At 45.9% G+C, this 24,488-nt stretch overlaps 2 protein-coding genes across 2 annotated transcripts; one reads left to right on the top strand and one right to left on the bottom strand.

Moving 5' to 3' along the window:
- Nucleotides 1-2,949: 2,949 nt before the first annotated feature.
- Nucleotides 2,950-7,519, top strand: LOC143433646 (tubulin glycylase 3A). Its single transcript, XM_076911091.1, has 9 exons — nt 2,950-3,355; nt 3,417-3,528; nt 3,698-3,909; nt 3,986-4,393; nt 4,863-5,070; nt 5,149-5,239; nt 5,456-5,653; nt 5,828-6,087; nt 7,227-7,519. The coding sequence occupies exons 1-9, from the start codon at nt 3,077-3,079 to the stop codon at nt 7,517-7,519; spliced, it is 2,061 nt and encodes a 686-aa protein (XP_076767206.1). The 5' UTR covers nt 2,950-3,076.
- A 679-nt stretch (nt 7,520-8,198) lies between these two features.
- Nucleotides 8,199-21,122, bottom strand: LOC143433653 (zwei Ig domain protein zig-8). The gene is made up of 6 exons (XM_076911100.1): nt 20,938-21,122; nt 13,899-14,065; nt 11,412-11,622; nt 10,327-10,454; nt 8,805-8,973; nt 8,199-8,333 (listed from the first exon to the last, which is right to left on the bottom strand). The coding sequence occupies exons 1-6, from the start codon at nt 20,984-20,986 to the stop codon at nt 8,227-8,229; spliced, it is 831 nt and encodes a 276-aa protein (XP_076767215.1). The 5' UTR covers nt 20,987-21,122; the 3' UTR covers nt 8,199-8,226.
- Between the last annotated feature and the right edge of the window lie 3,366 nt (nt 21,123-24,488).

The following is a 24,488-nucleotide window of genomic DNA, read 5'->3' on the forward strand; positions in this document are numbered from 1 at the left end:
TTACAAACGTACGCGTAAATATTCTACGCAGACTCTTCCTGTCGAGAGTGTAGTAAACGCTCGTTGAGAAGAAGAATCCAAGAATCGGACGACTACTTAACCTTCTTAACTCTAATTAATATACATATACATTCGAGACGGTTCTTATACAATTAGAATAATGAAGGATCGAATAGCGGCTAGAAGATAAGGATGTAATTGCGAATGGAAAGTTTAAAAGCATTTCTGGTGGGTTTGGTGATTAGAGAGTGCAGTGGGCGCGGTTACTTAGCTAGTTAACTCATTCAGCAAGTGGGATCGAAAGCACGTTTCGCTGACACCGGCCTTCCGACTCTCTCTCTGCTACCCTGGCATTTCTAGTTGAACATAACGGATCTCCAAATATCGTTGTCCGACGCGTGTACATCATTACCTGCATTATATTACGTCCGTTCTATATATGGACCTGCATTTCGAGCATACGGATGCAATCCCCGCGTTCTATAGATGTACCTTATACTATTTATTCGCGTATGTAATCAATTCCCGTTGTATAAATTTCATTTGATTAATTAAATGCCTGGTACGTTAGAAAGTAATAAAATTTACCGTTTATTTAAAACGCGTATCCGAATGAATAGTTTCAACGTAACGATTATGTGCGTTAAGAGGCGAATGGATGGAAATTATTGTAAAATGTGTACTCACTGGATTCTATTACCTTTTGACAACCGATAAGCTTTTATGAGAATTTTCTAAATAATTATCCTTTATTGCGTTTTATATTAATGCCTGTCGTGACAATATTTCCTATACCAAACGGGAAGCGTAAGCGTAACGGTGTGAGTATTTTAATGTTTTAAATTTTCCGTCACAGAAATTTCCGTCCGTATGACACGATATATGGCGTGTGAAATTGTTCGATATTGAATTCAGCCGGGCTTTAGCACCGGCCACAGGGAAATGTTAGATAAATGCATAAAATTTATGAACATTTAGTACCGACTCTCGATCGAAACGGGTACTCGACTTAATACGAAAGGCTTTTCGGGTTTTTAAATTTGTCACGCGTCAAGACACATCGTACGGTACATTACACGACGCCTGCGAAACTAGTTTCGCCACCCGTCAAGAAATACGTAGACATTTATATTAATTTTTTTTCCAACAAGACACTACCAGCTATCCCAGAAGCGTGTTATACGACATAAAAGATAACGTTGCGTAAAATATATTGTTGCAAAATGCGTAATCGTTCGTACGTGGTAGTAGATCGCAGGTACGTCAAACGCGTCGAAGCGTTGACAGTGTCAGCGTACTGAATTTTGTTGCAGCCACGATATCGATGTACGAAATATTTCACGGTATCGATGATATCGGTATTCGCAGATATCGTTTTCCTATGTGTATTTTACGCATCTAGAAATAAACGTATGTATTTACATTGGAAGCATATTTCACTCTTGGCATAGATTTCGTGCCCCCCATGCGTCATGAAATTTTTTTTGTTTCCTCTTTTTATTATCCACTTTATGCTACGATTCATCGTGTTATTGGTTAGAAAATTGGAAATAAACGATAAAACGCCTACCAGACCTACAGGCGCAATAGTGCGCATGGTCGTTCGGGTATCAGGAAAATAATAGAGAATCGGGTGAAGAAAAGATGTCCGACATTTGACGCGTTAACAAAACTCCATAAATAGCAGAAATCCCGATAAAAAAAACAACGTTCGGAATATAAGAATCATGAAATAAATTTTAGGGTCGTACCTTATGTCTCGGACAACGCGAGGGCATTTCTCCTGGAGCTCGAGGACAGACCGAATCACGATTCAGATGCATCGATGAGGAAACCCGCGGCAAAACGATAAACTTTCGACGAGAGACGTTCAAAAATTTTCGTATACCTCGAAAAAGAAGATAAATGCCGGCAGTTCGCAAACGATGAGGTGAAACTCGTATCTTTGGAACTCATCACCACGTCCGCGACAGATTATAATAAATATGGCAAGTATACCTTGCTTTTCGTTGAATCTAATCGCGTTTGAATTATCAAGCGAATGAAAGGTGTTGGACAGATAATCGTACTTTAATTAATGAATCCATAATGCGCATCCACGTGCGTCGAACGTGCGTGCGTGTCTCTTTAATACGCGATACATGTTTGCGTAAAACGTTAATTTTCATGTTGGTCATTTATCAAGGGTTCGACACAGAAGGGAATTGATTGTAAGAGTTAATACAGAATTATTGGTTTCCAGCGGTTACGTCCTAGTAATAGCGGCCATAATACTAATAAACTATTGTATAATATATCCTCGACTTTCATATGTTGTTAAACATCGTTTAACGTTTCAATTTGGATAGAAACTATGATAAATTACCGGGAATTAGCTTCGGGAGATAACGACGCAACTTCTTTATAGCAATTTAGTCACGAGCTTCCTTCATGAATCAAAACGAGGATAGGTAAAGTCAGTGTTAGATTAATACGGTCCTTTAATAAGGGCAAAAACCAGTTTCTCGAAAGTTTCCCGCATAAAAGGTTAATTACTTGGGCGATTAAGCTTGCCAAACAATAAGGCGGTCAGGTTAAACAAGTAGATTGATCGATTTAGCCTCTGCCACTTCATCCATTAAGGGTTTGAAGAGTAATACTAGCCGCAAATATTTGCATCGTATTAAAAGATTCGTTTAATTAATTTGATTAAATTCATCAAATTGATGGAGGGTATTTTCTTTTTTTACAGTTCGTCCGGGAATTGACCTAAACGTAACTCTTTCGGTACACGACGAAACTATGGATTTGCCGCTTGATTTAAGGTATTTATGGTATCTTCGTTTACGATAGGTTTGAAAGTTTCCAACAAAAGTTGTTAACAGATTTTAAAGGAGGAAATAGAATAAGGAGATAATAAATGAACGCGTTTCATCTTGACCGATCAAGGGACGTTAGAACTGCGAAAGACACGACGAGCACGGTTTCCACCAGCGAAGATAGAGCTGGCCAATCCTGCTGCAAATTGACTCCTTCGATTGGCCTCGATAAGAAGGAGAGCCCTGTGAATCCGTACAATCGGGCGGACTGGACGAAAATGAACGCGAAATGGCCACTTCCGGACACGGACGACAATGAGATCGGCGTTGTTAACAGCCTGTCGCAGCTCGATTGCGGCGCGTTCCCAAAATCGTACATGGACACGTGTTCCTGTTGCCCCCGGGAGATCTTCGACAAGCACGACACCGACGACGCCGTCAACGCCGTCAACAACTACAGGACTATAGTTCTCAAGGATGACGATTGCTGCAAAGCCCATTGGACCAGGAAAGAGCGTTATCAGAAGATTAGAGCGAAAGTCGACAGAGCTATCAAGGTGGTGGTCAATTTCATTTGTCATCGTTCGTTACATTTCTCTACGTTTCACCGTTTTTCAGAGGCACAAAGTATTTCTGATACGCGGCGAATTACCGAAATTGAAGGAAGCTCTGGAGAAAAGGGGTTGGGTGCAAAAATACGAAGCTACAAAAACAAGAACTCTACCTTACGGTTAGTTCCGCTGGCTTTCTTAATTAAATATTTTTCCTTCACTTTTTACGCTCTCCTTAATTAAAAATTAACTTTATATACGCCGACGTACAAGTCGTTTCATTTCCGTTCCGTTAGCTTCCGTGGTAACCTGGTGCGTAAGTAATTGAATCGAGATCTCGTTGTTCAGGTAGCGTGGCCAGTTTGGATGCAAGATCGGTGGGCGATTTGACGCAACCGGACGGTAGTTTGAACGAGAGGGCGGTCATTTTTGCCCTGTTACGTCACAAGCCGCCAGACTTTATATGGGATTGTCGAAACGATTTCGTCGACTGGCATCGCGGATTGAACGGCAACACGATTCTGAACAGATATCAGAAGCCGTCGGTTTACACGTCCAAGGTAAACACCGGGCCGCTTCCGCTCCTCGGGACTATACAGTCCGATCGAAATATTTCCGATATTCCCGATAATGTAGCTAGGAATGGCTCGTTTGCTGGAAGAGGCTCACTGGCTCTACGAGAAGGACGTGTCGTCCGTGCTGTTTCCGCGGAGTTACAACCTGAGCAGAGAGCCGAGAGCTTTCCTCGAGGATTTCCGTTTCACCGCTGCCGTTGGTCTGTTGAAGTGGTTCGTCGAAAGAATGCAACACTGCCAGAGTATTCTGCCCGAACAGGGACATCGTCCGATCCCAATGAGCCGACTGGAATTCGCCATAAAACGCTGCGAAGAATTTATCGCTTGCGAGAACCACCAGAACGTAGATGAAGACTTTCTCACCGAGTTTTCGGAAGAGGAATGGAATTCCTTTTTGGACGACTACGCCACGGCCGTGCACGAGGGAGCTGGGATCGAGACTACGAATAAAAGTCGGGACCAGCTACAAGTACTTACTTCGCTTATATCTTTCTTTTTTTCTCTAACCGCACGTGCGAACGTTTCAACCCCTTCTATTTCTTTTACGTTCCTCGTATAACGTTACCGACTTTACTGTTGTAAAATATTTCTCTCGCCTATACGTATAATACTTACGCTCAACGTCAATTACATCGCTCGCCGCAGATAAATATATCCGGCGAACAAACTGCAACTTTTTTTACGGAATATTTTAGCTTGTTTGTTTTCTGAAAAATATCAGTCGGATAAAAAGTGATACGTTGTGTAATGCACAGCTATTTGTCGTTAAAACTGCCGCATACGGATGAATAGAACCGCGAATAAACCACTGGTTGATAAGTAAAAAAATCCGTGCGCGTCCACCAACTACGCTGTTTCTGATACGTGTATCGTGTTCATAGGACGCGAATATTAAGTTTTCGCTGCCCGTTCATTGTACGTGTAATTATATCGCGTAGAAATGTTTGGAGGCAGCCCAGCTGACAATTGGAAAATTAAAAGAGGTCGACCCGCAATACGAATTGAATGGGACGAGGAATATCTGGATTGTGAAACCGAGCGAACTTTGTTGCGGTACTGGGATCAGTATATCTCACAGCCTAAAGGACATATTCCGAAGGATAAAAAGCAGACCGAAGGATTACTTCATCGTTCAGAAATATATCGGTAGGTGAACAATCGATCGTTTAAACTTTAGTTTCCTCCAACTAGAAATCGTTGATCGATTTTGGTTGTAAATTTCAGAACGGCCGTTGTTGATTCACGATACAAAGTTCGACATAAGGCAATGGTATTTGGTTACAAGCACGTTTCCACTGACGATATGGATGTTCAAGTAATTGATTTTCGTTATTTGGGAGGGGGTTTAGCGGGGTGAAAAGGTAAGAAGAGGCGCATGATTACGCCGCGGGCATATCCAGTGAAAACTTTTTAAAGGGATATTTCGGTAGAAAAGCGCTTTCAGAATTTTTCCAAAAGAATTTCCTCGACGGAGATTCAGCCCGATTCCATCAAAGAATCCTCCCGATCCTTTTCCATCCTTTTCTATCAGGGAAGGACTCCTGCGATTCAGCTCGAAACCCTACACTTTCTCAACTTATCACGAAGCGATTCATATCTGCAATACCGCCATTCAGGAAAAGTACGACGAGGAGAGGAGGAGGCGGAGGAAACGTGGAAATCCGGAGGAAGTCGTAAAATCGATTCGCGATCAAGGATGGGACTGCGAGAAGCTGAACGAATATTTAAAGTAATCGTCCCGAATTTCGGTTATCCGTTCGTTACGCTCGATAGCCCTTGGTGATTTCAACCGAGATCGATAGCTTCGAGATCCGTGTACTTTATTCCCGATTATCTTGGCGAGTCGAACACCTCGACGCTATTCGGAAAACTCGTCGTTTACGGAAAGTTTTCCGATCGGCAGGCAAACAGGCCTCGAGGGTGAACCGTATTACGATCAGATCTACCCGAGAATGTCCGAGGCCATAGTGTTAACGATGCTGGCCTCCCAAGAATACATGGATCGGCGACGTTGCAGCTTCGAGTTGTACGGAGCCGACTTCGTCGTGATGGAGGACCTCTCGGTCTGGTTGATCGAGATCAACACCAATCCACGAATGCACCCGCCCAGCTCGAGAATCACCAAACGCCTCTACTCCAATGTTCTCGAGAGTTTGGTTAAAGGTTAGCACCGAACGGAACCAACTCGTCCGCTCTGCCGCGGATCAAAGTTACCATGGCGGAACAACGGAGCATCCTTTGCGAATACTCGTATCGATTGCCATATAACTCTTCTTAACACTTCGCTTCTTCCTTTCGCAGCGCGAGCCTCTTATTATTTCTACCGATGTTTCTTTCAACGCGTAAACCATCGCTCGGTGTTATTAGTTCAATATTAAATTCCTCTGTTTTCCCTTTAATAGACCCGAATGGAAACGAACGTGAAAAATCCAATTTATTTATCAACAAATATTTTCACCATATACACTCAATTATTTATGTTTCAAAGTTTTTAATATATTTCAACTTGTTTTCATTTATTCGTGTTTTGACAAAAATGAATGCTTTCTTTTTTTCTTTTTTTTTTCACCTACGCGTCGGAACGGAAGTTTTACGAAAAAAATGTTTACCGTATAAATATTCTAGATTTCTTTCTACGTTTTTACTCTGTCATTTATTTTTCATTTTATTCCTCTGTAGATTAAATTTGATTTAATTTGCGAGAGGGACAGAACGAAACGTTTCAGCGGGTTTCAAGTAATAAAATATGACGCAGCATCTATCGGCGTGAAAAATAATTACTCGGTATACGGAGGGAAATTGGTAGAAACGCGTAATCCTAATATTTGTAACGGCCTGGCTTATCGGATGCTCCTTGAGCCTCTCGCGAAACGAGTATCTTTTCATACCCGGAATTTACCGGAGCAAACTGTACTCTGTATAAGCACGGATCGAGCAAAAATGTTTAAATGGGACACCTGAATGGGTTGGAAGGTCTACGAAAGGATTGCTTTTTATAAAAATTCCGTGGCGATCCTTGGATCGAGGATCTAAATGTCGGTACAATAGTCGCGGTTATAAACTGAAAGAGTTTGGGGGGAACAAAGCAACGTCGGTGTATAAAGTGAAACGGTCGCGTACATCAACCAGATGCATTCGACCTCGTAACGAGAAAGGAAGGAACGGATAAAGTAAAAGGAGACAAAGAGGAACGGAAACGGAATAGAGGTTGGACGGATAAAAGGAAATGGAAGGGGAACGAGAATCAGAACGGAAGAGTCGTTGGTAATCGTTGGTAATCGTTAATTTTCAATTTGTTTCAGTGGTAATGGACGTGCCGCTGAACCCGTCCGCCGACACAGGTGGTTTCACCCTCGCCTACAAGCAGAATATACCCGACTTTCGGCCTTATCTCGGCCCTTGCCTCTTCGTGTTTGGCAAGTCGATAACGTTGCAAGAACATCCGCGCAAACGGGATAAGAAAAAGAAGGGTTGTTGCCCGAAACAACCGCATCGCGCATGGACAGCTCCGCCGATGATCCCACGGCTGAGAGAGCCGAAAATCGTCGATTTCATCGACTATTTGAACACAGCCCGTTGTACCGCCGCCAACTGATATCTCGTCCGATTGTTGCCTCATATTTGACCGCGAAACGAACAAGGGCTGCTCTAAACTCGCGAACGGCACCTCTGTTCGGGGAATCACGTCGCGAGGTCGACGATCGATCCGGGAAAACCGAGTCAAAAATTGTTTGTACGTTACGATTTCACGGCTTCTTTTCGTCGATTCGACGTGTTCGGGGTAGGGGGGATGGCAAGTCGCTTCTCGAGGAAAGTCAGTTGCACCGTGGATGCAATTAATGGACGCGAGACGGAGAAAATAATTAACATCGTCATTAGCCGGTACTAACAAACTTTCGTAACAGCGCGTTGAATTTATTTGCAAATTCGAAATCTAGATTTATCAGCTGATTAGTAATTTCGTTACCGGTTCGAGAAAGAGTCAGAAAAGTAAAGACGTAAAGACAGTCGTTTTATTGATATGTACATACAATAAATTTATTTACAAATAATACAATAAATTTTGACGTCGTAAGTTATTCGTTTTTGATGATATATCTTAACAAAATACTACGCTCTTACCGATTATTGTGCCGTGCTGATATTCGAAAACTGTTTGGTCACGGAAATTTAATGTAAATGTAGGTAATATTCGGTTTTACCCTGCGTAATAATATTTACCCAAAGAACGTTAACGATCGTAGGCAGTTTTCCTCAATTTCCCGTCGGTTCGTTACGCTTCCTTCCCGGTTTCGTTTCATCTTATACAAATATTATGTTAGCTACTATTAAAATTATAAAACACATCGGCAGTGTGTTGGCGTACGACGAGCTTCCATCCCCGTGATGCATCGCAGCCGGATGTTCCTCTGCAACAGAAATATTGTTCGAATCGTGTGAAAGAATTTCAATGGATCTACGCCCGCGCGTTTTTCTTCGCCTCGCGTTCCCTTCCTTTTTCTCGATGAAAATCTGCCGGTGTTTCGATAACGGTAGGTACAAGCGCAACGATTCGAACAATTCTGCGTAGGGGGGCGGGGGTGTGTGTAGAGGGGTGAGGAACGAAGGCGAACAGACGTTTGCCAGCGGATCAGTCAGAACGATGACGGTGATAAATCACCGTCGTGCACGACGTGTCGCATCGATCTGCATTCAAGTCGGGTAAGGCCGCGCACAACCCATTGTACCGAGCAATTAACGCCTGAAGTTGATAAATAACATACCGGAAGGTTGGCTTAACTTATTTCGAATTATCGTTAAATCCACGCGTCCGTTTTCACCCCGCGATAGACGAATTATTCGTAGGTGAATTATTCCTGGTAAAAGGAGAAGTCGCTTACCGTTAACAACGTGCACTTTGATGCTGCTGGGATTCGCGTTGCTCGGCTCGCAGGTGTAGATCCCGGAGTCGCTCGGCACTGCTTTCTGGATCATTAAACGACTCGTCGTTTCGGGGCCCTTCTCCGTCACCAGGCTGATACCGCCGCGCGGCGAGTCGAAATTAATTACCTGAACCGACGGATAAAAACGCCGTTATATTTATTTCCGCAGCAGTTTATCCCGAGCGAGCGACGAAAAACGAATTCTCGTTCTTCGTTCTCGTTCTCGTTCTCGTTCTCGTTCTCGTTCTCGAGGAATTAGAAAAATAGTTTCGCTTCCTTTCCGGATTAGCTCCGGATTACTTCTCCGCGCGCAACAAGGAACAATCGCATTTACCGGTCGCGCACAAAGCGTACAGGCGTTTCTAAAGAGAGACGCTTGTAAAGGAGCGAGAATAAAATAAAGTCGCGATGCATTTACCCGAGCTGAATGATAGCGCGTCACGAGAAAAAGGTATCGCTCTTTTTTGTTCGGTTTCACGTGCACGTCTGCCAACATTGGAAAAATGTTATTCAACGTGAAATGGATCGAGCCGCGTTCGAGAAAGCTCCTCTACCTCCCGACTAAATCGTATTTGCTCCTCGCGGTTTTTACCACCGTGCGTTAACCCGTGCGCGTTTCCTCTCTAATCGTTCCCGTAGGTTTCCGATCGAAATAAGAGTAAGCCAGCGTACACGGAAATGGCGTAGCTAGGTCAGAAACTGAAACCCTGTTGTCGGTTACGTCGAAATTATCAAGGGCCTATTAAATTAGCTCGAATCGAGCGGAAACTACTCGAACAATTCGAATCACGACTCGCGAAATATCTAAACTGGAAATCCAGATGCTGGCTCTCGAGTTGCCAAATAGCCACCTATATTACGTATCGGTGTGGGTAACTTTGTTCGCTCGCGAAGCACCTATTCTTGAATGGTCGGTGGAAAATAGTGGTAATACGAAGCGAGAGAGGAGGGTTGCGTTTGAATTAAAACGTCGGTGCATTCACCGCGATAGCCATGGATTACGGTCGATGGCGTGTCCACGGTTAAAAGCGAACAAGAGTTTCGGTTCGTTCGCAATCATTTCCGCAAAGCTAGACGCAACGGACAACGGCCGATTCTCTGATATTCCCCTTCCGAAGCGGATTCTCGCACCGACGTGTAATACCGCGGCAAGACAAAAGGTATTTTGCTTGAAGGTTCGCGAGAAGAATGGTAAAAAGGTGGGTTGGTACATAGACGCGAGCCGCCGCGTTTCCCTTTACGTATTCCCTTTGAGGCCGGCACAAAGAGGGTTGCGAGCACGTAAAATGAACGCCGTCGCGGCCTCCCTCTCTCTCTCTCTCTCTCTCTCTCAGCTAAGGCATTAACTATGCGCACCGCACATTATATCATATTATATATTATCGCGTTACGAACGCGTCTCCTCGACGACCGTCTTCCGAGTCAATTTCCACGCGCGGTTAAACAGAGTTTAAATTCGAATCGAGCGGAACGGACTCACCTCGGTGTTGTGACTCCAGATCATCATGGGCGGTGGCTCCGGAGCGTATTTCACCACGCAGGTCAGATTAATCGTGCTACCCTTGTTCACGAACAGATCGGGAGCGCCGATGATGATGGTGATCGGCTCTGAAACCGACGCGTTTCTCTTATTATTTCCCTTCAGATGCAAATGAAACGATTCGAAAAAAGATCTAGCCGTATGCATAATTTCGTGCGAACCGGCGTCTGGTATTTTTATCGGCCCGCGAAATATAGAAGCGGGAGCGTTGGGTAACGTTTTCAGGTCAAGTCACTGTGATAAGATCCTCTCATTTAATAGAACGGCCCGGTTAGGATATCAGAGCAGTCATTAACGGTATACCTGCGAGGATATACGAGCTCGGAGCCGGCCTGGTTTCACCTGCTTCGTATACCCGCATGAAATCTTTCTATGGATTCCGTACCTATCCCTCGATTAACCCCTTTCGCCCCGTCTATCTTCAACCGGATTTCAAACACATTCATCATACCTAGATACTTTTCTTTATTTCTTATTCTCGAGCCGTGTCGCCTATCTCCGATCTCTTCGAGTATCCTCCTCTCCAAACTTTTCCATAATCCGGACCAGAATCCGTATAAACAAGCTTCGCGTGGAAATATTATCCTTTCGGAAGGTGCTTCCGTATACACGTTGCGAACGATATTTACACGGTTTTTTTACCGATAAACTAACGTTATCGAAATCGATGAAATAATTATTCCACGTATCGCGCAATTTATTAAATCGGCTATGCAGATATTGGTATTAAACGCGAGAATTGCCGACCGTTCGTATTTATGATGCCCCCGAGGCAGGTGTCAACTTTCAAAGTGAATAATCGTATCCCTATCGAAATGTGTTCTCTTGTAAATTCACTGGATAATTTTCTATCGCGTGAATAACAGGATTAAGCGTAATGGGATTACGGCATAATTTTCTAGTTTCGTGCTAATGTGTACGCGACACTTTCGAACCCGCTTAATATTTCTTTCGCGTGTTTATTACCCCGACCACGGAAACGAACGAGAACTGCGGATAAGCTGCACGGGTTTCCCAAAACTTACCGACTATCGTCAGATAAACGGGATGACCTATAGGCGGTGTAGTCGATATTTGGCACTCGTAAATTCCAGAGTCCTTTTGCTGAGGATATCGTATCCTTAACGTCCACTCTTCGGCGTGGGGAAGGTGCAACGCCTCGAAACGTTGATCGCTCGTGTACGTGTAACGACCGACCGTCAACAGATGTATATCTCGATGCCTCACCCAAGAAACCTGTAACGAGATAACGCGTGTATTTTAATCGATCGATAACCCCGCCGACGATCAACGAACCGCGCGAGGGTAATTTCGTCGAGTGCATCCATCCCTCCCGGCTACATTTACATCCGATTGACCTTAACACTTTTTCGGGTCGATGACGCGTGCTGCGTAAAAAGGACGAAACGAAGGTGCGCTCGGGTGTTGATCAATTTTCAGACACGTCGAGTGAGAGGGGAAAGAAAGAGTTTCGAGCGGTGGTGACAAATGGATTCGCGTCGCGTCGCGTCGCGTCGCGTCGCATCGTGGCCTTCTTGGAGTTAAAGGGGAAGAGTCGGAGCGTAGAGAGGGTCTCCGTTCGAGGGGTATTTCGTATCGCCTTGTTCACCGTCACAGGTGCATAAACCAATTTCCCGTAAAGGCGTCTCCATTCGGGGCGAGCGTGACGTTCGGGGCATGGAAATTCGGTATTGTCCCAGCTCGGCCGCGAACCTGGCAGCTGCGGGAGCCTGCTGCCTGCGAGTTCTCGAGATGACACCGGCGTGTCATCGGCATTAGTCGCGGCATTGTTTGCTGAAATCCAACCGAGATCTATGCGCACACGCCGCTACCGATATGCGTTAAACAGCTCGTAAATCGACCTTTCTTTACTTAAAAATGCAACAACCGATCCTGCCCATTCCTCCGCGTCGTGGGTTACCGCGCAGCCACGCAATTATTATTCGAGAGAGTCGCATCGCGCGTGGCTAGATTTAACGGGGGCATTTTCACCGTTGTACGCTCGCTCCTCTTAAGACTTCCGCTTCCATTGACGCTCGCTGGGATTATAGGCTCTTATCCGTTCAAGTAGACAGCGGGGAAAATGGGATCGGTAAAGGAAACGGTAAAGGGGGATGGATCTCGAGAAAATAAGGACTCGCAGATCTTTGTCCGGATAAAAGGGATCGGGATTCCCGGCCTATTCTGTCCCTGCTCGCTTACACCTACATCTGCTACATGTTTCTTGCACTTTGCTGCCGTCCGGCTGGAGAACACGAAACCGGGTAATGATCTCGCAGTCTACCCAGACTGCCCCTTTCTTTTCCTTTTCCTTACCCTTTAATGCGAGTAGAAACGATTACAGAATTTTATTATCGTTCATATTTTTCCTCGACGTATTTGTCAAACATCGTTACTAACGATAACGATAAACGCGAACGACGCGTCGTCCGTTGTTATTCTCGTGATGCGTTCAAACACAGCACGAAAAGCATAAATTGTTATTAACGGTTAGATGGCCGCGAATGCGTATTGATCGAGTATAAAGTTGAAATTTATTAATTCCCGAATATAGGGAAGAGGATATTGCGTATACAATAGAATATTATGAAAAACGGTGCCGGTATTTTCACTACACTTACTTCACCCCTTTCATTTCTATTAATCGGAACTGTCGCGGCCGTTCCGCGCGGAGATTTTAACGAGATTGAAAAAGAAAATAGCAAACGTTTCAGAGATCCGATTATTTTTAGAGGAAACACCTAGACTTCAAATTGAATTTCCATTATTCCGTTCTGCCAATATTTGAACAATTTCACATTTATCCTTCGCGTAATTTTTTTTCCCTTTCCCTCTCCCTTTTTTTTTTTTTGATATACGTGAGCGCAGCTGCGTCGTGAAAAGTAAATTTATTGTAACGCGAGAAGCAAAGAAACGCGATCACACGCGGGCGATCAATTTTCTACGCAAAAATGAAACCGAAATATTCTCGTTTCGCCCCGTACTTTTGTTTATGATAATCGAATGAAACGGAGGCGTCTTAAACGGAGATACCCAGCCAGTCCATTGTAATTGCTTCCGTCGCATCGGCGAGCTTTAAGCCAAAGTCAAACTGCTGTTGATTAGCTTGCGGTCTCCGTATGCCTACTAATGAAGACCGCCATTATCGTTCCCGGTGTATTAACAGCGGGTTCTTAGCTGCTCTGGCTAAACATATCACGATTGTCTGTGTATGTATCTTTGGCTCTCGGAGCTGCCAACTGTTTCTGTTTCGAAGGAACATTCACGATCCCAGATATCTGCTATCATAACCGGCACGACTCGATTAGGGGATTTCCCACCGCGGCGCTACTCTTTTGTTTCGACGCCGGTGACCCTTTGCTCCATTTACGGGGCAGCGCAGTCACCCTTTCGATCCGAGATTCCGGAATTAACGGTGTCGGGTAAATCGTTGCACGGTTTCTATTGTTCCCACATTTTCTCTCGAACCAAAGAGAAACGAATTCGAAAGCAACTGGCCGTGAAAAACTTACCGTTCGATTCCCGAGGTTCTTCACTTTGCAGACGAGGTGCACGGTTTTCCCGACCAGTCCGGTGAAGTTCGACTGCATCGAGGTGTCGAAATGGGGCCCCGTGCCAGGAGTTGGCCATTCCTCCAGGAAGTCGGTCCGAAAATTTCGCACGCATGACGCTATACCACCTGAAAGAGCAGAGATTCGGAATTGAATAATCTCGAGGTGACTAGCCGCCTATTCGGTTAAGCGGCCCCTCGAGAGCTTACGTAAAGACGAGGTATATACTCGTGGGGCGTACGACACTTTGAGAAGCCGCGAACTTTCAAAGAAATTAAAATACGTCGACCCCCGCGAGCGTTTCTCCGCGACGCGAGGCGACGCGAGGCGACGCGACGTTAGAGAAAGTTTCTCCTCGCCAAAGTATTAGATCGGGGAAACTTGGGGGAGAACGATTCGACGTTTCGGCAAACTTTCGCGTTCTCCCGCGTATGGATTGTTTTATAGAGGAAAAGGTCGCTCCAACTTCAACTTTTTACCTGTTCACGGGAAAGCGTAAAACGATTACGATCAGGGGAGCTTGCGGGGAATAAGCTGTCTCAGGATGGACCAAGGAAAACTTGATCTTCTTTGTTTCTCTGTTTCGTTCTTTGCAAACATCGGTTCGAACGAATCTATTCGTTTTCCGAGGGATCTCGAAATTGCGTTTCTTGTTTAGTTTTCATCCGGAACGGCTCGCAATTTTCTATCTCGACGTCGCGCGATAATATCGCGTAGAAAAGTGGAGGGAAAGGGAATTCTTTCTTTCTTTCTTTCTTTCTCTCTTTCTTTCTTTCTTTATGGCCCTTGAATGACGGTCGATTGCCGGTGCAAATACGCAGGCATAATCTATTTCACCGTGCGTCGAGATCACGCGTCAACACGGCACGCGATACATCGGCTGAGCGAGAGCACGTACTGCAAATTTGTTTCTCGAATATCCACAAATTGCGGGCTTCGTGATCGTTTCGGTTCGATAACATCGTAAACAATCAAGTAGTTGGGAGTTTTCAACCGAACTTTCTATCATATCTATAGGCAGTCTATCGTGGTGTGTCTATGTGCTTAGACCGATGTACGTGTACCGACGCCTCTGGTTATTTGGTGAACAACCCATTCCCGTGGAATTCAACTAAGAATGCTCGAAATGCTCAACCCTCGTACGCTTTCCGCGCTATTTATTTTATATTTACTTTGTAAAGCGATAAATCGACTAATAATTTACCACCGAAAGATATCGCGATAGCATTGGAAATTATTTCTTCGCCGAATGAATTCTGGCTGGATCGGGAGTCGGAAAAGAATGGTGGATGGTTTTGCGTGGGTAACAGCGTGTGATTCGAGCGACGCGGACGGTTTGGCCAGCGTCGGCCGGGTTATTTTACTCCTATTCCACTGAAATAGCATTCAGTGTTATTGTTCACGAATGATCGACTCTTCCTCTCTCACTCTCTCTCTCTCTCTCTCTCTTCGTGCTATTTCGCACCCGAAAATTTTTCTCTTCGTATTATAGTGGCATGCGCATTTTATATTACTGTCGGACGAGTTCAATTTTACGTTGGACGGTCATGTTTTCAATTTATGTTATAAAATTGTTAATCAAGAGCACGGTAAATAACGCTAAACAACAAAGGCTCCTCGTTTCGGTTTATAAAAGGTCCGATTGTTTGTTAAAAGTTAATCAAAGATAAGTAGATCGACTGTGAATTATTGTTCGGAAAGTTTTGAAAGGATGGCGGAAAAGTTGGAAATCGCATAACGATCCGACAAAGCTTCGAAACAATAAGATCGACCGGTGAACCGATAAAAATCGTTGGAAAGAGGCGAAGGTAAATTTAAATAAACATCGGGATTTCGGTGCCGCGCGCGGACACCAATGGGATACATTTGTTTCTCCTGAAAAGAACAGGCAGCGTAATCGTAGATTCGATCTCCGAAATCCGATCAAAGGTTCAAAGCGGAAATCGAGAAGCGCGCTCAAAGCCCGGGATCAGGCGGGCAAAGTTGAAACGTGGACGACAAGAATGCCGTTCTCTTCGTAGATCCATTTTCTTCCTGGATCGATCGCTCCTCGGAATGATTTCGGACTGGAAATTCTTTTTCCCGTTATTTATCGGATTCCTACCTAACCTAAGCACAATAGCCTCGTTACGGTGAAACGCGGTAAGCGGAATGAGTTGCTGAAAAGTTAATTGAACAAAGACGGAAAATTAATGAGTCGACGCATTGACATTCAACTTGGCGTAACTAGCCTTCCATTCAGTGGCTTTAACGCGCCGTGAACGGTACTAACATCGCGCGACGTGTGCGCGCAACAGCTTTTCAAAGCTTTTCAAAGTTGGTAGCTTCGTTAATCATCGAATAAATGGCCATCGTATAGCTGGCCTACATGATCGATGATATTGTGCTCTAGCTACGGGAACGCGAAACTGGGAATCAGAATTAAAGGCTGTGGTCGCGCGATTGATGCGCGCGCAAGGAGACAGAAGACGCCGAGATAGGGGAATTTTGTTTAAAACGTGGAGATTCAGCGGCGAAAATGACGTCGGTTGCGCGAGAGAAACGTTTCCTCCGGGTAAAATTTCGGAGGGTCCCCGGTAGCGTTCGCTGTTAAGTTTCGGGTGGTGCGCGAGTTAAGACGGGCAAGAGTAGCGTGTAGCGCGAAACCACCAGGCACACCAGTCGTATTTCGGTGAAAATTAATTTTGCCCCGGAATACTTTGGCTGAATTGAACCCGGCGACGTGTCCCAACCTTCCACGAAATTCGCATCGAGCATCGACTCTTCCCGAGTGACAAAATTGCGCCTGGCCGGACTATCTCGCTGGCTATCTCGCCAATTTAGCTAAATCCTTGCCAAACTTTATTTCTCGCGGCCTTCTCAAACCTTCGCGAACGGGCTTAAAGCGACGTGGAGAACATATGCCTTTTCCCGATCGAAGAAACGAAATAAGTTCGCGGCGAGAAACATCGGATAACCTATAATCCCGTGGCTGGGCCGGAAATTAATTTCGCGATCGAATCTGCTAATCCATCTCTGTTCCCCGTTCTCTTCCCAACGAACAACGAACGCTCGCTGTTTCTTCCGGGAGTTTATCGGAACTTATCTTCGCGAGGCGAATAATTACCTTGCCGGAAAAATAACCTCTCGTAAAACTAGCCGTAACGTTATTAAACCGATATCGCGGCGATAAAACTAATTTACCCCGGCAGTCTTACTCGGAGGCGAAGGAAATTGAAAAATTTCCCACGCCGTTTTATAAATGTTCCATAAACGTTTCCTAAACGGTTATCGGCGATGTCTCGATCACGAGCAGATGCGACAGGGAAGAAAAAACTGTGGTGTCGCGAGATAATCGAACAAGTACGTATACCCTACGTATATACCCCAAGTACGTATATACGCATGGCACATGTGTAGTAACTGGTGCAGAGCCAGACAAGTTTCCGGGAGAACAATTTCCTGTTACTTAGTCGGCACATAAGACGTCATATCGCTGTCACGGGCTGAATAGGGCTGGAACTTTGGTAGATCCCGGCGCTACCTTCCAAGAGACCAAATGGATGACTTTGCGCTAGCTTTATAATTATTTGAACCTCGGTGGATGGTGCTTGTCCGGCCGGGCTAACTACCAGAGTGCTCCTCTCGTCCTCGACAATGAAGGGACACCGAATGGTTTGGTTGCTCACCGCAAAACCCTATTTCGTTTCCTCCCACTCCACCACCGTTTCCATTAACCCCTCCGTCTGAATGTAGGTTTTACGAGCGCTCCAGTCAACTTCCATCCCTTACAACTTTCCTTTCTCTTTCTTTTTATTTCGATGTTTAATTAGCCACAAACGGAAATCGCTGCGCTCTCGATTGTTTCGACCGGAACCGAGACGCTCGTCCTTTTTACATCGACACGAGGACGTAATAGCGATTCGAGCCTAACTTAACGAGCAAGCGACCGTACGCTTTGCGCTCTGTCAGCCGGTGTAATAGAGCAACCTCAAAAGGCATCGCGGCGCGTATCAATCCTGTCGGTGACAATGGCTAATTCGAGCAGGACTACTACTACTACTACTACTAATGGGTAATCGAATTTGAAATCGAAGGTTGAAATCGCGATCGAGCACGAGAATCGGCGAAACAGAGTCATCGGAATCGAATGGTGAAATCGAGCGCGTCGGAAAGAGAGGAGATAGAAAGCTCTTAGAGAGAATCGATTATCGGTGCTCGGTGACGTTTGTCGTGTCGACGGGACGCGACGCGACGCGCAACACGCGTACGACGTGTGTACGTAGATTGGAAGGAACGATCGAACCTCGGGAAATCGGTATTTTCTATCGATCGGATGGTTTAATCCCGCGGCCTTTCTATCGGACGGGAGCAGGGACGACGCGAGGATCATTATTTTCGTTAACGCGCCGCTTTGTTCGGACGTATCTTGAGCCGGTTAAGTTGGGTAGCGAGTCGTGTCGACGGAATCCGACGGTAAATCGACGTTCCATCGAGGACGATGTGGGCCTGGCTGTGGAATTACGTCCGACGTTTCACGGTGCAACGTCATAAATGCGCGCGGCACGGTTCCACGGGTCCGATCGCCCTATAAACGCCTCGTACTCTACCTCCTACCTACCGGCAATTCACTGCCTCCGATTCGTTCTAGGGATGAACGATCAAAGTGAATTCGAGCTCGATTTCATTGTCCCTATAATCCGATTCGATTAAACAAGATGACTCCAACCGAAACGAGCACCGATCTTTATCTATCTCGCGCCGATTCATCCGAGCTTTCCCTCTTTTTCACGCGTTCCGTACCCGATATTTATTCCCCGCCGATATATCACCACTCAATTATTTCTCATTCCGCGATAACGGAACGTTACAACTTTCTTGCGGAAACTTGTTTAAAGAACTAGCAAAAGCACTTTTGTTGTTCCTTATTTTTTTTTTTTTTTTCATCAACTTCAATACAAGTGACGGAAGCTGTTAAGTAAAAAGTTGAACAGAGTTGCAAACCGATGCGAGCCAGTAAAAAAGTTTGCTCGACGTTTCCTTAGTTCGATTAATTATTCACTCGTTATTCTCGTTACGTTTACGACGGCAGTGACGGGACATCCAACAAACGGCGAAGGAAAAGAAGAGGGAAAAACGCAGAGATAAAGATGCGATGAAGAAAAGTGCCGACCCGCAGCCTCTCTCTCTGGGGATAAGTTCAATTACATTAAATCACGGTGTAACGAGGAGGCGAATAATCGAGGCGATCGTCCAGCTCGAGTGGCTATACCAAGGCGGAGGGATCGAGTCAAGAATTTCCGTGGAAACTGCACCCGGTTTATCTGCGAAACGCAGCGAGTTATTCGGGAAACTTTGCAGCCCGACGTCCGGTTCGATAGCCGAGAGGAAGCTAAATCGTGTCCTGTCAAACCGTGACGAATTTCTACGAGCCCCAGAGTTGACGCAACGTAAACGGTTTACCTGCTAACCCGTTTCGTCGTTCCTACCGAACGTCGCGCTGACCCGCCGACTAATTTCTCTTTTTTTATCCGCGACACTCCAGAAACTGTTTAAGACAAACACTGAATATTTCCCGTTGGATGGAACTGGTGACCGCGTTAAATCAAGCGCGCATATATTTCTGTTTCTCTGTTCTTTAGCGACGAATAATGCGAATGTTAATTTATGCATCGGCGCAATAACGAATACCATTCTTCACAGAAAATGTCTGCGAACACGATACATCGCGAGTCGTTCGGACGTGCAGCAGCAACCTCGGCAAGCACCGTAAGCACCAACTCGTTCGTGAAGAAAAACCATTGTAACTTTTCACGGAACCACCTCTCCGAAGGAAATCTCAACCTCGAATGCGGAAAGAAAAGAAGACGCGGTTAAAGTCGAATGGGAGATTATTTGTGCGTTAAATCTTCCCGGTGTTTCTATTTCTTTGTCTCCCTTCATCCTTTCTTCTTCGCGTAGAATACAAGTTCTCCGATTATAGTAATCTACACGCGTATAAAACGTAAACGATGGTACTTTTCAGATCGTTTCTCTTTCTTCGCCTCGATGGGAATGGAAACGAAATTGGATGGTAGCCTTAGATTTCTAATGCTATTTTCTCTCTTTTACCGGATAAAGTGATTCCAATTTACTTGTAGCCATCGTGGCCGCTGTTGTATTACATCGATGCCTTTCCCATTTTTTCCTTTTTCCCTTCTTTTTTTTTTTTTTATCAGCGAGGCAAGCACGTACTCCCTAATCTATGTGTTGCGTGTTGCCGGTAGCTTTCGTGTTACGTGTAATTTGTTTATTATTCTCATTTTACCGAGGGAAAAAAGCTGTTTTATTAAGGAAATTTAACGATGCTCGAGCAGAGATGTCTATATTCGCGCGCTCGAATAATTTAATCAATCGGAGCCGTTAACGGGACCGGAAGCATGCAAAAGGTAGAGTTCGACTGGAATCGAGGAGGTTAGAGTGGGATGAAATTGCTGGTTGTTAACCGTACGGTAGGAATTAAATAGGTCGTCGAGAAGAGGGTTTTAGGTGTGGTCACGTCTTGCTATCGGCCAGGATGGAGTTGATCGAATTCAATCAAACCGAAAGATGTACGCGAGCCCTGAAATGTTGTGTCAAAGTGTTGCTGGTATCGAGTGGAATATCATGAATAATACAGGTCAGTGGGGCTCGATCGGCTCGGAAGAAAAATAGGGGGATAGATTACAAATTCAACTACGGAAAAAAAGGAATCGGTTCCGCGCGCGGATTAGTCGAAATTATATACCGGTTAATAGGAGGGGCGACACGGGTAATGAAAGAGACGCCGATGACGAAGCTGTGCTCCGGAGTTTATATGAATTTTAAACTGGCTGATTGCGCCGGAATTTAAAATGCAAATACTACCCGAAAGATACTCCGGGCGAGGCAGAAGCGGTATTATTGAAATCTCTGGTTTCCTTCGTTGCTGCCGATTCGAGCGATATAACAAACGTCCCCAATTACTTGCCCAATTATGGGGATACAACGACTTTGAACTTACCAAAAGAAATGATAAAACAGACGAGTATGGGAAGAGAAGTAGTAGACATCGCTTATCCTCGACGAGGTTCTTTCACATATTGATATTTACTATCTCGCACGGTTTTCAGTCATTTCGCCGAGTCACGCATCCTTTGCGATCGAGAGAGCTCTCTCTAGCCCCAAGATCCGATCAATCGCTCTTCCCCCTCTTCAAGAGCGGCGGCTCTATTCAATTAGAACGTCATGATCGGAGTCCTCGAAATACCACCGTTTTAATCGTTCTATTTTCGACGTTTCACTTACTAACAACACACCTTACCACAGGGGTAGTTTAAACGAATAACGAAATCGTTTCCGCGCACTGTGTGCTTTCGACGTTTCAACTTGACCGAGTTTACTCGTTTTCTTTCTCCTTTCACCGGTTCGCCTCGTTTTTTCCCCCGTTCCACTTTTGTTGTTGTTGTTGTTGTTGTTGTTGTTGCTGTTTTTCTTTTTTTTTTCTTCTTTTTTTTCGCGTTAACAGAAATCGTTACACCTCACAGGCTACGAGGGAGAGTTCAGCCAGCCTAAAGCGAATCGCACCACCTGTCCGCAGTTGCGGCGGAAAATGTAACGTAACGCGAACGTTGTATAACGCGCGAACCGCTAATGAATGTAATTAACGGGTGGAGTATTTCGTCAGTGACGGCACGGCACTAGTTTGTACCGGCCTAAGATCGAAGAGGGAGAGAAAGAGCAGACGTCGACGGTTTTATGCCTCTCGCCGCACTTACCACCGCAAAGTTGCTCGCAATGCATTAGGCGGGACTCGTTAAAGTAATTTTCTCGAGGCGCTAGACATTCCATCGATCATTCTTCGTCGGGCGCGTTTCCCCGCACGCGTCGCTGGCCTGCCGTTGCATTCTTCCCTTCACCGTATTGTCATTCGCGTCTTAATCGTTCGAGCCGAGTCATCGTCCTTCGATCGAAACCTTCGATCGGACGGAGAGTGAAAGAGAGAGAGATGTTCGCACCGTTGTACCGTGGAACGGAATGAACACGAGTGCTCGATCAAACGAGCCTCGAGGATCGTTCCTGACCCCCGTCAGGTTCAAGTGGAGAACGGCTCTTCCTTAGTCGATTAACCGTAAAAACCACTCGAACCTTTCGCTGAATAGCCCTCGCGCGCAATCCGTTTTACCGTCAACGGCAGAATTCGCCTCTCAGCTTCGTTGAATATCGATCGAATATCTTCCTAGAACGATGGTTCCCGTTCGAAAGTTCTCGTTGCGTTGACAGGTTGATCGAGACCGGTCGTTGTTTCTAGACGTTGCTCCATTGGAGGCCGAAGAAATCGTTCCCACCGTGGACGAGGCATGTACGCGATCCTCCTCGATTCAGCGTGAAAGTTGCTGCCAAGTTCGATCGAGCCGCGAACGATAACCGTACGTCACCTAGTTTCGTTCGCGAACCACCGGCAGTGTGGCACGATTGTTCGGCAAAAGTTTGTCCTCGAGCCAGGAATTAGTGGGTGAATCGGAGAACGTGATAAGTTTCCAGGATGTTTAAGCGGCCGTCGAAATATATCGATATATATATATGTATATATGGTCGGTGAAGAGCGTTCGGTGCGTTTTGGTTCGATGATCTCGAATGGTTGCCAGTTAACGGCGGTCCAAGCGGCGTTCGAACGTTCAAAGATCTGGCGCGCGTCGAAACGGCTGAGAGAACACACGGCACACGGTCGGTCACAGGGAGAGGAGAGCCGTCGACCGATTTATAGGACCGCGATGCATTCACGGTTAAACGCGCGTCGCACGAACCACCGTGTCCTCGTCAGAGTCGACGATTCACCGATTACGTCACCACAACACATCTCGAGGATCGATCCGTATTACGATGCACCAGGGTCGCGATCGCGGTCGCGTTTCGGTAATGGAAAAAAATGAACGCGACAACCAAAGAATGAGGGGTAAAGAAGCAGCTGCGGTGGTGGCAGCGGCGGCGGCGGCGGCGGCGACGACGACGACGACGACGACGACGACAACGACGACGACGACGACGACGACGGCGATGGCGTTGGCGTTGGCGGGTAATCAAGGTCCGGTGGAGGTGTCCATTGGAATTATCGGAAGGGTTCCGGAAGAGATCGGTCCGTGTCGGTGGTTGGAGGTTTCGACGGGACGCAACGCGCGCGGACGGGAGAAGGTCGCGGCTGTTTCGAAACGACGATGCTCCCGCGTCAAGGATAGCCGAGGGACTACATTGCGCGAGCGCCGCTCGAGGTTCGAGCACGCAGCCGCCCCGTGCAGCCTCGGAGAACTCTGCTATGCCATCGTTGGAACACCGTTTCTGTGTGGGTGAGCGCGCGTGCGCGCTTACCTGTACCCGCGTCTCCTATACATCCCTTCTATGTATATCAGCCACCACCCTTCTTCACCTTTCTACCCCACCATCGCGCCAACCACGACCACCCCTACACCCTCCCTTACATCCCTTTCGGTTTTCTGCATCCGATCTTCCTCCTTCTCCTCTCCTCTCCTCTCCTTCCGTCTTCCTTTCTCGCTTCTATCGTTTCTTTCGCCTCTGGACGCGGCGGGAAAAACCCTGGATCCGGTTATACCATATATAATACGATAACTTACGAGAGAGTTAATGAAAAAAGAAAAGGCGAAAGTCTGCCGTTAAAAATCCGTGGAACGGTTAATTTCGCCGGGCTGTATCTTCTTTCGAGGAGTTGGATTGCCCCAGAAATTTCGATTTAATTGAAATATCGAAAATATTTGGGCCGCGTTTCAAGAATTCCAAGAATAGTTCTCACCGTTCCGTGGGAAGTTAACTGGTGGACCGACCAAAGTTCCGCTAGGCAGAAAATGCGAATATAGAGGACTCGTCTATCCAAGATCGATATGTATATTCAACAGATCCGAATAGCCCGCGTGTTTCTGCTCCGAACGAAATTTATTCTCCGCCAAGCACCGACTACTAATTCCCGGGGAACTTTCTCAAACTCCGCGAAATTGCATCGCGCGATTAATAAATCGAATTCCAAACCCCTCGATCGGCCGATCTTACCATTCGAACGAGGAACGAGTGTCCGATGTGAAACCGCTGCTTCACTTTTCTCGAACAATTTTTAGATTCACCGATGGCACACAAAAGATCGACGAGTGGTCGATGCGCTCGTGAATTTCGCTCGCGGCTGTCTGCCAGCCAGCGCATAGAGATACCTGCTGGACCGTCGAACATCTTCGCGTTGGCTTTCATACCACTCGAATCTATTATATCGTATTATACCCGAACGATCTATCTCGCTATATAGATACATCTATTATACAGTGCGTTTTACATTATTATTCCATGGTTCAATTTTCCGTCAGCCATCCTACAATTACGATCGGGCAAACGGGAGCGCATCGATTTTCTCGAAATTTCTACGTACATATAAATGAACCGGCTTAACGGAGGGGCCGTGAAGCGTTTGTCAGGTTTGCTATTACGCGGTCACGTCCATTCGTGAGCGGAAGCACTTACGCCGCTTTCCAAAACTGCCGAACCAATTTTACCGATATAGCGATTCCGCTATACGAG

Source organism: Xylocopa sonorina, chromosome 3, assembly GCF_050948175.1.
Source record: "Xylocopa sonorina isolate GNS202 chromosome 3, iyXylSono1_principal, whole genome shotgun sequence".
Taxonomy (NCBI): domain Eukaryota; kingdom Metazoa; phylum Arthropoda; class Insecta; order Hymenoptera; family Apidae; genus Xylocopa; species Xylocopa sonorina.